General features: G+C 42.9%; 1 protein-coding gene across 5 annotated transcripts in view; it reads left to right on the top strand.

Moving 5' to 3' along the window:
• Nucleotides 1-1,849: 1,849 nt before the first annotated feature.
• The window catches only part of LOC131573141 (anoctamin-6-like), a 67,561-nt gene continuing 56,299 nt past the window's right edge, over nt 1,850-13,111 (top strand). For 2 of the 5 annotated variants that reach the window (XM_058826788.1, XM_058826791.1), the window contains exon 1: nt 1,851-2,013. In XM_058826788.1, coding sequence (XP_058682771.1) covers nt 1,926-2,013 — 88 coding nt within the window. In that variant the 5' untranslated portion in view covers nt 1,851-1,925. Of the gene's footprint in view, nt 2,014-5,941; nt 6,015-13,111 lie in introns of those variants that run through there. The other 3 variants (XM_058826792.1, XM_058826787.1, XM_058826789.1) reach the window with 3 other exon arrangements.

Raw genomic sequence — 13,111 nt, 5'->3', positions numbered from 1 at the left:
AACCAAGGTAACAATGATGTTCCTGGAGAGTATCCAAGTGCACCAATCTCATGTCACTATGCTAAACCAAGCTGTACCTTGTCTGTAAGAATCCCTGCCCTCTTTCCACCATTTATGAAACAAGATCTCACCAGCCAGGACCACATCTTGGGGAGGACCTGCAAGAAAAAGGGGCAGCTGAATATTACACAATACAGGTATGTAAAGATGTTACTGCAACTGTGTGCCAGGCACATCAAAACCATGATGTGTCTGCAAATGAGTCATCTTGCAGTGGCTAGGAGCGATGTAACTCACTCTCTCACCATAACCTCACAGAGTCTGAACAAGCTGTCACAGCAGTGAGTAAGGCATGTTCTGAGATGGTCAGAAGCAGATTGGATGTGTCACAGGGCAGTACACCAGGTTTCTAACTCAGGACACAAAAGAACAAATCTTGCTGTGCATCATTACTCCCCACTGGGTACCCTGCCATCATAGTGCCCTCCTTCTCTGGTTCACCTCTGTGAGTCTTTCCTAATCTGAGTGAGAAAAATGCACAGTGTCAGATGGTGCAGGTAACCATAATACCAGTGAGGCATTATCAACAGGAAAAGAGCAGTAGCTTCTGTTCTGATGGTTTCACTCATGCCTTTGCAGACCACTTCTGTCTTTAAGCAGCCTATGAGAGAAGGTCTTTGGCAAGCAGAGCCATTTCAAAACTCTGCAATTAAATTTCTGAACTAATTTTTTTGCTGAAAGTGCTTGCACTTAGACTAGCTGTAATACCAGGCCCTACTGTGACTCTAACCCACAGCTGACTGACAACAGATAACCATATGAACAAGTGACAAGCTTGTCTGAAAAATGGCTTTTCATCCAGTTTCTTGTTTGTACACTTTAAACATCCTGGGTCCTGAGTCATTTCAACACAAACAATAGACTTAAGAGTGAAAATAGCTTATACGGTTTCACTGCTTTTGGCAGGAAAAAAACCAAAAATGGTATCTTGTCCTTCGTACCTTCTCCTTTCTTCAAATATTGCTTCTCCATTTCTTCAATCCATTTTTACAGTATTGTTTCCATTTCTTCTAACTATACCACCTCAATCCAGTTCCTGTCTGGGCACTCCTCCAGATATCTTGCAGTTTTGGAAACCTTTTACTTGCCCCTGGAACCAACACATGTGAGTAGATGAGTATATTGCTGAGCACTTAAATCCCTTTTTATAAGTACTTCTGCCCCCACAGCTTTCCTGCATAGTGACAGTTCTGCATTCTCTGTGTTGCAAAATTCTTCTAGGTTGTGTCTGGAGGCAAAGATGGAGATGAGGACAACCGCTTCCCTGTGAAATAGTCAACAACGAGTTGAATATATTACTAGAGCTCTGGAGATGGGCTTTTTATTCACTCCCTGAGCATTCCCCTTTCAACTTCCACTGCCTTTTCCAAATAACTCTACCATTGCTTTGGAGCTTTTTGCATATGCAGGCTTCACGCTTTCAGCAGTATTTACCAGTGGTGAGTCCTTCAACGCGCGGGTGCGTATTTTGACACGCTTTTAAAAGAGCCAGGGCCTTAAAGGGACCTGGCGCTGCCGCTAGCCGCGGTGGTGGCGGGCAAGGGGCAGGGCCGAGCCCGGCGGGAGGGGCCGCTCCTCCCGCGGGAAGGTGCCGGTGGCCGCCCCTCTCTCGAGAAGGCGCCGGTGGCCGCACCTCTCTCGGGAAGGTGCCGCTCCTCCCGCGGGAAGGTGCCGCTCCTCCCGCGGGAAGGTGCCGGTGGCCGCACCTCTCTCGGGAAGGTGCCGCCCCTCCCGCGGGAAGGTGCCCGTGGCCGCCCCGCCGCCCGCCCCCCGCCGCCGCTCCGCCCCCGGGGCTGGCCGGGCTCGGGGCGGGCTCGCTCCCCGGCGGCAGGGGAGCGGGCGCGGGGCACCGCAACTTCGGCAAGATGAGTGTGGAGAACCAAGATGTGCTGCTGGATCTGGAGGGGGAGGAGGAGGAGGAGGAGGAGGAAGAAGATGATGATGGGGAGATCGGTGAGTAGGGGGCTGGCGCGGGGAGGCTCCCCCTGGACAGCGGGCTCAGCCCCGGCGGCTGCGGCTCGGCTACAGCCCGGGGCAGTCCCTGGTGGGGCCGGTGCGGCGGGCGGGAGCGCACCTGGGCGGGCTGCGGCCGGCCGGGGCCGGGAGCGACAGGCAGACAGGGAGCCCTCTCACCTTCCGCTAAAACTGCCGAGGATTTTTCCGCGGAAAATACGGAATGTCTTTGTCCGTGCCGGCGGGTGTGTGCCAGGCGTGGTTGCCTTATGGAGCGCCGTGGCGACGGTCCTGCTTCTGTAGTATCGGCAAGGCTCACTGGGCGAGAAGCACCGAAAACTTTGCCTGTTCCTTTCCCTCTGACGAGAGGGAAACGCATGAGGGGGGGCAGAAGCAGCACTTTGCGGTGGGTGCGATGCCGGAGACCTTTGGTGTCGCAGTGATCTCCCAGCACAGGCACAAGCCGTGCCCCGGTGCCTTGGTCCTTAGGAAAACATAAACGTGCGATCGCGTCCGCTCGCCGCGGCGCTCGCAGCATCCCTTTTCTCCAGCCTGACTGGCGTGCCTTGGCTTCACACAGAGCTGAAGAGAAGGGGAATCACAGAACGGCTTGGGATGGAGACCTTGAAGATCATCCAATTCCAGCACACCTGCCATGGGCAGGGACACCTTGCAGCAGACCAGGTTGTTCATAGCGCCATCCTAGCTGGCCTTAAACACAATCAGGGATGAGACATCCGCAGGTTCTCTGGGCAGCCTCTTCCAGTGCTTCACCATCTTCACACTAAAGAATTTTTTCCTAATATCTAATCTAAACCTATCCTTCTTCAGTGACACCACTTCCTCTCCCCAGAACAAAGAAACCAACAAAACAAAGTAAAATGAAAGTGGAAAATTGGCAAAGAAAGATAGTGATTTTACTGCAGGGGGGGAAAAAAAGGCATATTGTGTCTGCCAGAAAAGCAGACATTAAAATGGACAGAGAGTTTGAAATTCAAAGTGTATGTTAGTCTTGTTCCGATGCCAGTAGCCCAGGACAATGACATTGTATTTACGGTGGGAATGAATTCTGTTAAAGTATTTTCAGAAAACAGCCCAAAAGGGGCTGTTTCTCAGCTGGTTTAGACTGAAGGGGCCTGTTCATTTCACTGAAAGGACACAGATTTACTTCAGTTCAGAAGCTGTTTTTCAGCTGCAGTAGCCAAGATATTCTAAAGCCTTTTATTTCTAGTTAACTTGTTAAAATAAATCTAACAGCAAATAAGGAATGCAGGCAAAAGTCATTTAGACAGGCAGGTAGAATCTGAATCTGTGTATATAAATTTTAACAAATAAAAAGGGCTTCCGTTCGTTATCTGTTCAAAAGGTTGTGAATGTTTTCACTGAAAAACACGTATTTTTGATGATTTTTTTAATATTTGGTCTGAATTTCTGCATTTGTAAAAAATTTTAGTGACATGAAATCTCTCTGATACTCTCATGGCCTCCAAATACTAATCCTTAATAATGGTAAATACAGCCTGCCACATTTATTCAGTTAGCTCACTCCAAAAGTGTATAAAGTTTGAGCCTCACCCAATGTCTGTGGAAATCAGGGAATGTTTTTCCTCCAACTTTATTAGACTTTGTTTCAGATGGGAGTTTCCCTTGACGTATAGTAATAGTCCAAAGACAAATTCAATTTTCCATATGAAGTGAGGCAAAGGTATTGTTTGATTCCACTCCCTGAATTTAAGGGGTGGGTCAGCACAGCAGTGTATTAATCAACAGCTGTCTTTTCCATTCTTCTCCCCAGAGAACAACTGATTTTTTTTCCTACTCATAACTCTTTATCCAGCTTGGGGATAGTTCAGTTCTCAGAGCCAGCAAATCATGAGCTTCATATACGGCATATAACAGTTTGGAACAACGCATGCTATGTGGCAAAATTGCCTAGAAATTGTGCAGTGCTGATTCCAGGAGTTGTTACGCAAAGCCACTTACACAGCACCTGGCTTTGTCACATTTGCTGCTCTGCCTTGCAAAATGCATGTGTAACTGTCTTAAGGTTTTGGTATTAGGTATAATTACAGGAGAACTATTTTATGAGTCTGACAAACATGTAAATCATCCATTTACCTCCAGTTTTATTGTACCACTTGCATCTGCATTTTTCCCAAGGACACCATCCCTGGTTCAGGAAGTAAGCAGGATTTCTGAACTCTTTCCATTTCTATTCAAGATTAATCCAAAGTGTTTATAGCTCATCAGAAAAGCATTATTATGGAATATGGAAGTTTGTAGTCATGGCACATGGCACATCTGTCTCATTTTGGCATACAGCTGGTTTTGGTTATCCATGCTGATGACTAGCAAACCGCTCATGTCAGAAGCAGTGTTAGGCAGGCATCCAGAGAAAGTGCTGTATTCAAATCCCAGTCCACAGGGAGGTACCAGAGCTGCTCTGCCTGTTGTACAGAACTTTGAAAGTAATTGTTTGGGTCAGACTTGTGCTTAGGGAAGAAAGTCTTGTCCTAAGGTTAGACTTTTTTGCAAGTTGAGGCTTTTTCTTTCCAAGGCTTAAACAAGATTTAACCAACACTTTCATTTGGACTCAGCCTGTTTTCAAGAGGATTGTTACATCAGTGGCATCTTTTTTTTTCCATAAATCAAAAATTTATTCTTTCCCTTGCACAAACTTCACACCATATCCAAATTGGTTTGCTTGTGTTTGAGGATTTGAGGAATATTTGAGTATGATTTTCAGAAGCATCCACCCTGACTACCCATCCGACAAGAAATACTTTTGTCTTCACAGGGATATGTTAGCAACTTGCTTATTCTTTGTGGTCTTGCTTTTCCTCAAATATATATCCTATTTGCTCTTTGTGCCTACATCCTGTTGTCTTTTGATAACTGCTGCAATAATGACCAGACCGTGCTTTATAGATGACTAAGAAAAGGATGTTAATTTGTCAGCCTTTTTCTTCTCGCACAATGTGCTGATGAAGATTCAGGGGGAATTTCAGTTCTTCTTTCTAAAAATGCTTTCATGCTGTTGTTCAGGACACTTTTTTAGCAAATACAATAAAAATGTACGAAAGTATTGGTTTATTCAAGCAACATTAATTGTGGAGTCATAGCCTAAGACAACCAGTTTTGTTCAGCCCATTGTACAACTGGATCCCTGCCCTGAGGGGTGATGTTGTAATCCAAATGGTGTAGAGTAGGCATAGCTATTCTTCACCTCTCTACTTTTGCTCACTGTTATGTTCTCTGCTTGTTTCCTCATGGAATATACTTCATTTAGTCATGCTGCCTGCCCAAAGCTTTTATTTTTTTCCTTTTCAATAGCTTTGATAACTTGATGTTTCTTGTATGACGCTACAATTATTGATATCATATACTGTACTCCAGTATGTACATATACCATACCAGCAGTGTCCTTCAAATTACTCCAAACTGTCCTCCAAATTTGCTTTCCTGATGCTGTAAAATGGGAATTTCTCTACAGAAGTCTTCTAAAGGAAAGCCTAAACATTTAAATTCTGTTTTTTTGGGGAAGTATGGCTTAGTTCTGCAATTTATTAAGTATAATCCCCACTTGGAAAATTTCAAAGGGGCCAGATCTAATATTTTTTTTTAACATGCAAGACTTTATAAGCAGATTCTTTTAAAAAAGTAGTTCTGTTTCTGAAAGGATGCTTTCTTCCTTTTCAGTCTGCTTACAGTAGTGAGTAAAACTGCCCCAGTGGTGTCTTTTCACACCTGGTTTTCTTCTCTTTTGCTTCTCATACTTGCAATCAACTTAAAAATGGTTGGGGCACATTGCAGTTCTCCATTCTCCTGAAGATGGCAATAAGCTGTCTGATGAGCTGAGAATCAAGAATTTCTGCTCCCTGCATTCTGTTTGTGACACTGTTTTCATCTTGTTTACATTCCATTGCAGAAACAAGCAGGAATGTAGACACATGGTCTCATTTGTTCTGAGTTACTGTTGGGGCAGCAAGAGACTCTTCCTGGTGAGTTGGGACTTGCACAGGTCCAGGAAACACTGGCCTGTTACACTGCTCAACATCTAAACTACTTTTCATGCCTTCATGTCCTTTCTCTTATATCTGTTACACTGGTGGTTTACCTACATTTTTTTTCCTCTTCAAACTTCAGTATCTCCTGAATTTCTGCCACTTCATTTTCACAGAATCCAGGCCACACAATGACATCAACTTTGTCACCAAGTGTGGTTCCATTTGAAAGTACACTGCTGGTACCAATCACTTTTTAATGCTGATTTAATGATTTTTCTGCAAAACTCCTAAAAATCAAATGGTAAGAATGTAAATATTTAATTGCAATATAATTACCAGTTTGCAGTTATTTATAATTCATAAATTCTGGAGGACATCAGAGAATTAGGCAGGAATTCAGGAAACTTATACAACCTTCATATATATCCCAATTTTAATCTATTTAAAAAGGGCTTTTACCATGCCTGAATTCACAGTTGTCCATGGAAAACGTCCCATACTTTGAAAGTATTCTTTGTTCCTGTATTTTGAATTTAGCTGTACTGAGCATATGAGTGCATTTTACAGGTAAGTCTGCAAACTAAGAGGACTTATCTGCCACTGTATTAGCTTGTGCAAATTGCACAACTTTAGTAGTAATAGTTTTGTTTCTTTTCCTGGTTATTAAGTAATAAATTTTATGGCAGATATTTATCACAAGTCATTCCCTGCATTTTTACCTGTATTTACACAACCCATGGTTTCCTTTAAGAGGATGAATACTCTCTGCTTTTATGCTCAACAACTTACGATTTTTTTAAAATGACTTTTCAAGCGTTGCCATTTGTAAAAAAGAAAACTCATTAAATTCAATGTGTAGGAAAAAGCTAGAGTTTTATTACATGGTACAGAACTCCAACAGTTCCCTAATGTTAGAGTTACTAAATGTAACGCAATCAAAAGCTAATAAAAAACTGTCCTATTATCAGCTGATTATGCAGTATGTGAAAATGCAGATAGATAACTTGAATTTGAAGAGATCAGAGACATGGAAGGGAAGATATACACATGCTGTAACAGATGTTGTGTTTCCACACAAAAGGACCTTTCAAGAGTAATTAGAGAATATTTACTGATAAGATCTGTTACTATATGCCTGGGAAAATCTCAAAATCATGTAATGGGTAGGATTGGAAAGGACCATGGTGGGTCGTTGATCCAACCTCGCTGCCCAAGCAGGGTCATCCTAGAGCACATTGCACAAGATTAAATCCAGATGGTTCTTGAGTATCTCCAGTGAGGGAGGCTCTACAACTTCTCTGGGCAATCTGTTCCAGAGCATGGTCACTTGCACAGTAAAGTTCTTCCTCATGTTCAGGTGGAACTCCCTGTGCATCAGTTTCTGCCCATTGCCTCTTGTCCTATTGCTTGGAACCACCAAGCAGAGCCTGGCTCCATCCTCTTGACACCTTCCCTTCTGCTACGGATAAACACTGGTGTGGTCACCCCTCAGTCATCTCTTCCGGAGGCTGAACAGACACAGCTCCCTCAGCCTTTCCCCATAAGAGAGTTGCTCCATTCCCCTGATCATCTCTGTCACCCTCTGTGGGACCCACTCCAGGAGCTCCATGTCTCTCTTGCACTCAGGAGCCCAGAACTGGACACAGCACTGCAGATGTGCCTCCCCAGGGCTGAGTGGAGGGGCAGGATCACCTCCTGTGCCCTGCTGGCAATGCTCTTCCTAATGCAGCCCAGGATCCCTGGCTTCCTGACCACAAGGGCACTGCTGGCTCATGGACAGCTTCTTGTCCACCAGGATCCTCAGGTCCTTCTCCACAGAGCTGCTTCCTAGCAGCTGAACCCTGAAGCTGTCCTGGTGCAGAGGGTAATTTTTCCCCAGGTGCAGGATCCTGCATTTGCCTTTGCTGAATTTCAGACTGTTCCTCTCCACCCATCTCTCCAACTTGCTGAATTCTTTCTGCAGGGCTGCACAGCCCTCTGGGTGTCAGCCACTCCTCCCAGCTTTCTGTTTCCATAAAGTTGTTATCATTTATGTCATTCAGTTAAAGCTATCATTTAAATCACCTCATCCTACTGTTTCCTCATACCTGCCAGTTCCTTGGAAATGATGGGCAGCATGCTGTGCACTTAAGGTCTGGTTTGCCAATAGACATGTACCCAAGGGGTATGTGCTACTAAAATGGGTGTTCTCTGCTCTGATTTTAAAAAAAAGAACCAAACACAAGGGTGCTTTTGTTTTACATGGCATAAATTAAATAGCCTTGTACCCCCTAAAAAAAGTCAAATAAAGTAGCATTGGCCTAAGTTTGGGATTATCTGGTATAGCCAGGAAAAAGGGTTACTGATTGCTGTGCTTTTTGCGTAATGCACAAATAATGAAACTAAATATCGTGTGCTTGACATGAGAAAACCTTTAGAAAAGGTGCTTCAGGCCTTAAGCATATGGAACTGCTGCAGTTGCGTGTTTAATAAGGTCATTTATTTAACAGACTGTGAATGTCAAGGAGGACAGCTCTGAAGTAGATGCCATGGATTGTTTTGTGTGCTGTTCTTATACTGAGGAAACAAAGGTGAGGGGAGAAATATGCAAGTACTGAGCTCTGTATCCCGATGAATAGAAAAAAATCAGCTTTTTTTAGCTTTTAGTGGACTGTCACTAGTGCTACAGTGCACGTCTTTGGCATGGGCTATTGTACAGTCTGAAATATTGCTGTACAAAATAGATATTATTTAACTGGTATTTGATATATATGTTTTAATATGAAATATAAAAATATTCACTAGGGCATGGGTCTAATATCACTTGCAATTTTTAGGGTTTTTTGATTCAAGGTCAGGCTTAGTGTGAGTGTAGGTGGAACAGTCTTACCTCTGAAGAGAGTGTGTTCCCCTGCTGCATTGGCTGTGAGGAGAGACTGCTTGGACATTGTTTGTCCAAGCAGTGTCTGCTTCCAGTCTGATGGATCTGGAAGATGAAATGAAAACTGGAGGCTGTAATGTCACAAACATGTGAAGCAGCACAAACTGGTTTGGCTACCAAAAGAGGTATTCCCACCCACAACCACCCCACAGCAGCAGCCTAAGTCTCCTTGGCATTGTGGCCTTATCTTTCATTGGGAAGTCTCAGTGTCAGGGTGGTAGGAATGCAAAGCTGCAGAGAAGGACACTGTGCACTTTATCTTCTTATTGCTGCTGTCAGTGGTAAATGAAAACTGGCAGTCATGCGCACTGTCACCAAACAATAGCTTGTGTTTGGTAGTCAGTCTAAGAATGCAACTGTTTGAGCATAGATCTTTTGTTTTTTCCACCCCTCACAATTTGCTAGGGCATCCCACATCTCTCTGAAGGCTTAGTGAGAGAAGAGAGTCTTGATTGTATCCCAAGGGAATATACAGACATCTGAAATATATTTTTGCTTAATTCAATGGAATTACTCTCTTCTTACCTACCCCATTCTCAAGTATTTGATAACAGCAGTAGATATGTAGGCATGGTTCCCTGCATGGACCTGAGAAGTGAGCTTCTGAAGCATCCATAATGAGTGCCAGATTCAAATTGGAAAATTAATAAAATATATTAAACTGCAAACTAAACTTTAAGAAGTGTAGTTAAAAGTCTGGTGGACCATAAACATTCTTTTAATTGTTTTTGTGACTCACATGGTAGAAACAGCAGCTTAGTTTCAAAATGTTGTGTAAAAGACCTTCAATTTACTTTTTACATTAAATAATTTCCAACTAAACCACTATTTATAGACATTATTTAGACACAACAGAAAATTAAAATTTTGTAAGAACTGCCACCAACAGCAGATTTTGCTTTGCTTTTACTGTTTCCCTTCCTTTCATTTTTTTGTAGATGGATTTCATCTGGCCCCATTATCCTGGTTAGTCTGGTTCTCCAGCATTTTTTAGATATGATTTATCATGGGACATTAAATATTTGCATAGGAGGCTGCTTACATTACAGTCGTCAGAATGAGCTGCACAGCAGTGTTCTGCTGTAGGAAACAGCTACTACCTCTGTTGTGTTCAGTGCTGTTTGAGACCAGCTGGTGCAGCAGGCTAAATGCCTGGAAAACTTGAGTGCCCATGGTGTGTGTCTGTCCTGAGTGGTTTGGGTTAGAAGGGCCACTAAAGGCCATCTAGTCCAACCCTGCTGCCATGAGTCCCCATCTTCAACTAGATTGGGTTGCTCAGGGCCCCATCCAGTCTGGCCTTTAATGTTTCCAGAGATGGGGGAGGGCATCGACCACCTGTCTGGGCAACCAGTTCCAGTGTGTCACCAACCTCATTGTTAAAAACATGTTCCTCATAAGTAGGCTGAGTCTATCCTCTTTTAGCCTAAAACCATCACCCCTTGTCCTGTCTCAAAGGCCCTACTAAAAAACCTGCCCCCATCTTTCTTATGGGCCCCAATTAGTCCTAAAGTGACACAATAAGGTTTCCCCAGAGCCTTCTCTTCAGACTGAAAGCTCTTAGTTCTTTTTTCATGGCTGCAGCAAAGACCCCGTGACCTGTCCCTCAATCATTACCATTTTGGGAAATTACAGTCAGATAAAGTCTCTTCACTGTCTAGGAAGAGTGGAGCAAGTGCCTGTGTTGAGACACCCTGCACCTCCTATGGTGTGGTGATACTAATGGGCTTGTGTCAGGAGAAGGGGATGAGATTAGTTACTTTTCAGTGGGTGAAATATTGTGGATTCTTTCCTTCCTTTGTGGGAGGAATAGTAACTGAAAAATGTCATCTGGGTTGCAGATCAGGTTGGAAAGTATGAGAAGTGATTACAAAATATTGCTGGTTTAGCAACCCTGCTAACGATGCTGGAAACTGATATTAGTAATCCAAGGGTGTGCTAACACTGTGGAGGGGTTAAGAGCCATGAACAAACAGCCTGTGGAGAAGCTGTGGTCTGTTCCTGTCATTCAAGAAAGCCTGAGATAAGCACCAGACTTGACCTTAGATCAGTGGAGAGACTCATGTAGCACAAACCAGGGTCTTCACTGAAGGTTCTCATAAAATTATAAGTGTTGAACTAATGAAAAGAGTAAGGAAATGAAAATGAAGGCAAACATGTCGAGTTCTGGGTACAGACTTGAAGGAAAGCAATTAAAAGTGAAAGAGGAAGAACTCATGACAGTATTCACAAGGGGAGGGCTGGCCAGTGCTGCTATTGAGAAGCAATTGTTTACTGTGGCGTGGTGAGGCACTGGAACAACTTCCCTGGAGGAGTTGTGAATGCCACATGCCTGGGAGTGTACAAGGCCAGGCTGGATGGAACTTTGAGCAACCTGTCCACTGGAATGTGTCCCTGTCCATGGCAGGGGGGTTGGGAACTAGATGAACTTTAAGGTTCCTTCCAACCCAAGCCATTCTGTGATTCTATGATTAATTCTGTAATTCTGTTCATCTATTTATCTGGTCAGGCACTCATCAAGCGGTGGCATAAAGATTCTTCAAGTTGAGTTCATGAGGAAAATAAACTACAGAAGGATCTAAGATAATATACCTATGGGTGCAGTGAATTGAAATAATTCATTTGTGGCATTTTCATGCTTATTTTTAATTTACAGTAAAAATTGCAATGTGTTCATTGGTAATTTATCCAGCAGGAAAAAAATAAAGCTATCTTTATACTATTAGTTATTTGCAACAAAAATTTCCGCTGCTGTAGGTTTGGCACTGCAGTTAGCAATAATAAGAAGGCTGAGATGATAATCCAGAGGGCTCTAGCAGTGCCAGAGAGTTTTATTAGTTTGTGGGCAATATTAGTAAGATTATTGGTGTTCTTTTTCTGTGTGTTTTTTTCTTTAAGTAGTCTAATGGAGTTTTTATAGGGATTAATGAACAGGGATGAGGTCAAGCAAAGCACACTTTACCCTTGTGATCAGTCCCTTTGACTAGAGTGGGAATAGCATCATTTTTGTAAACAATGTAAAAAAAGCAGAATTAGTCCCTAGTGGAGGGACTATCTCTATTAAATCTTTCATCATCTCCATATATACTGATTTATTCTAGGAAAAATAATTAAATTCATTTAATACAAGAAGGAATTTTGCACTAAAGCACAATTTAATCTATAAACTGATGGCAGTGCTTAAGACACAACCCAGAAATAGCTCCTACAATATTTGGTAAGACTTAAACATGTAATGAATTTTAAAAAAATATGACCTGAAGAATAGAAGAGCCAATGCTGGACTATATTTTTGACTTGTTCCTTGCTGATAACCAAGTGAGGAGAGAGAAAGCTTCAAGGGCAATGCAGTCCAGCTAAGCAGAGCTCCAGATGTTTTTGTAAATTTATTGGCATTTACATATTAAGCTGATTGGAGGGGACCCACAAGGATTGTTGAGTCTAGCTCTCAGCCCAGCACAGGACAGCCCCAAGAATCACACCATGTACCTGAGAGCATTGTTGAAATGGACTCTGCCAGCCTTGGTGCTGTGACTGCTTCCCTGCCAATACTATTCCAGTGCCCAGCCACCCTCTGAGTCAAGAACTTTTTTCTAATATCCACCCTAAACCTCCCCTGGCACAATTTCAGGCTATTCCCTTGCATCCTGTTACTGGTCACCACAGTAAAATCCGAAGAGTCCTTTAATTGCTAAAACTACAAAGTATTTCCAGATTGGGAAACAAAAGTACAGTTGGTTTTTAAACTCTGGGTCCAATACCAAGAACATTTGCAGACAGAGTCTTTGCACCTACACACAAGTTAAAAAGTGCCTCTAGGTTTTGACTTTAAACTTAATATTTTCACTGTTTTTAAAGTAATTAAAATTATCTTTTTAAGACCCTCCTGTAAACACACTGTCTAACATCTGAGTGTGGGAAATACTTTAAAGCAAACATGCTGAGAATCTCATTACTGAAATTCAAATATATCTCCTTTGAGACATGTAAATTTAATAGCAGTGGGTATCATTTTATAAATATATCCCAAGATTTCTAATTAGATAGCTCATTGATCCATAGGCATTGAAGGCTGACCAAACAGCCATCTTCAATTACAATTGGGTTAATCATGTCAGCTCCCAAGGAAAAGGCTCCATAGCTGCTGCCTGGAGATTTGGCACTGGTGAGGAAC

The sequence above is a fragment of the Poecile atricapillus genome, chromosome Z (genome assembly GCF_030490865.1).
Source record: "Poecile atricapillus isolate bPoeAtr1 chromosome Z, bPoeAtr1.hap1, whole genome shotgun sequence".
NCBI classification, from domain to species: Eukaryota; Metazoa; Chordata; class Aves; order Passeriformes; family Paridae; genus Poecile; species Poecile atricapillus.
This window is presented reverse-complemented; position numbering and strand designations above follow the sequence as displayed.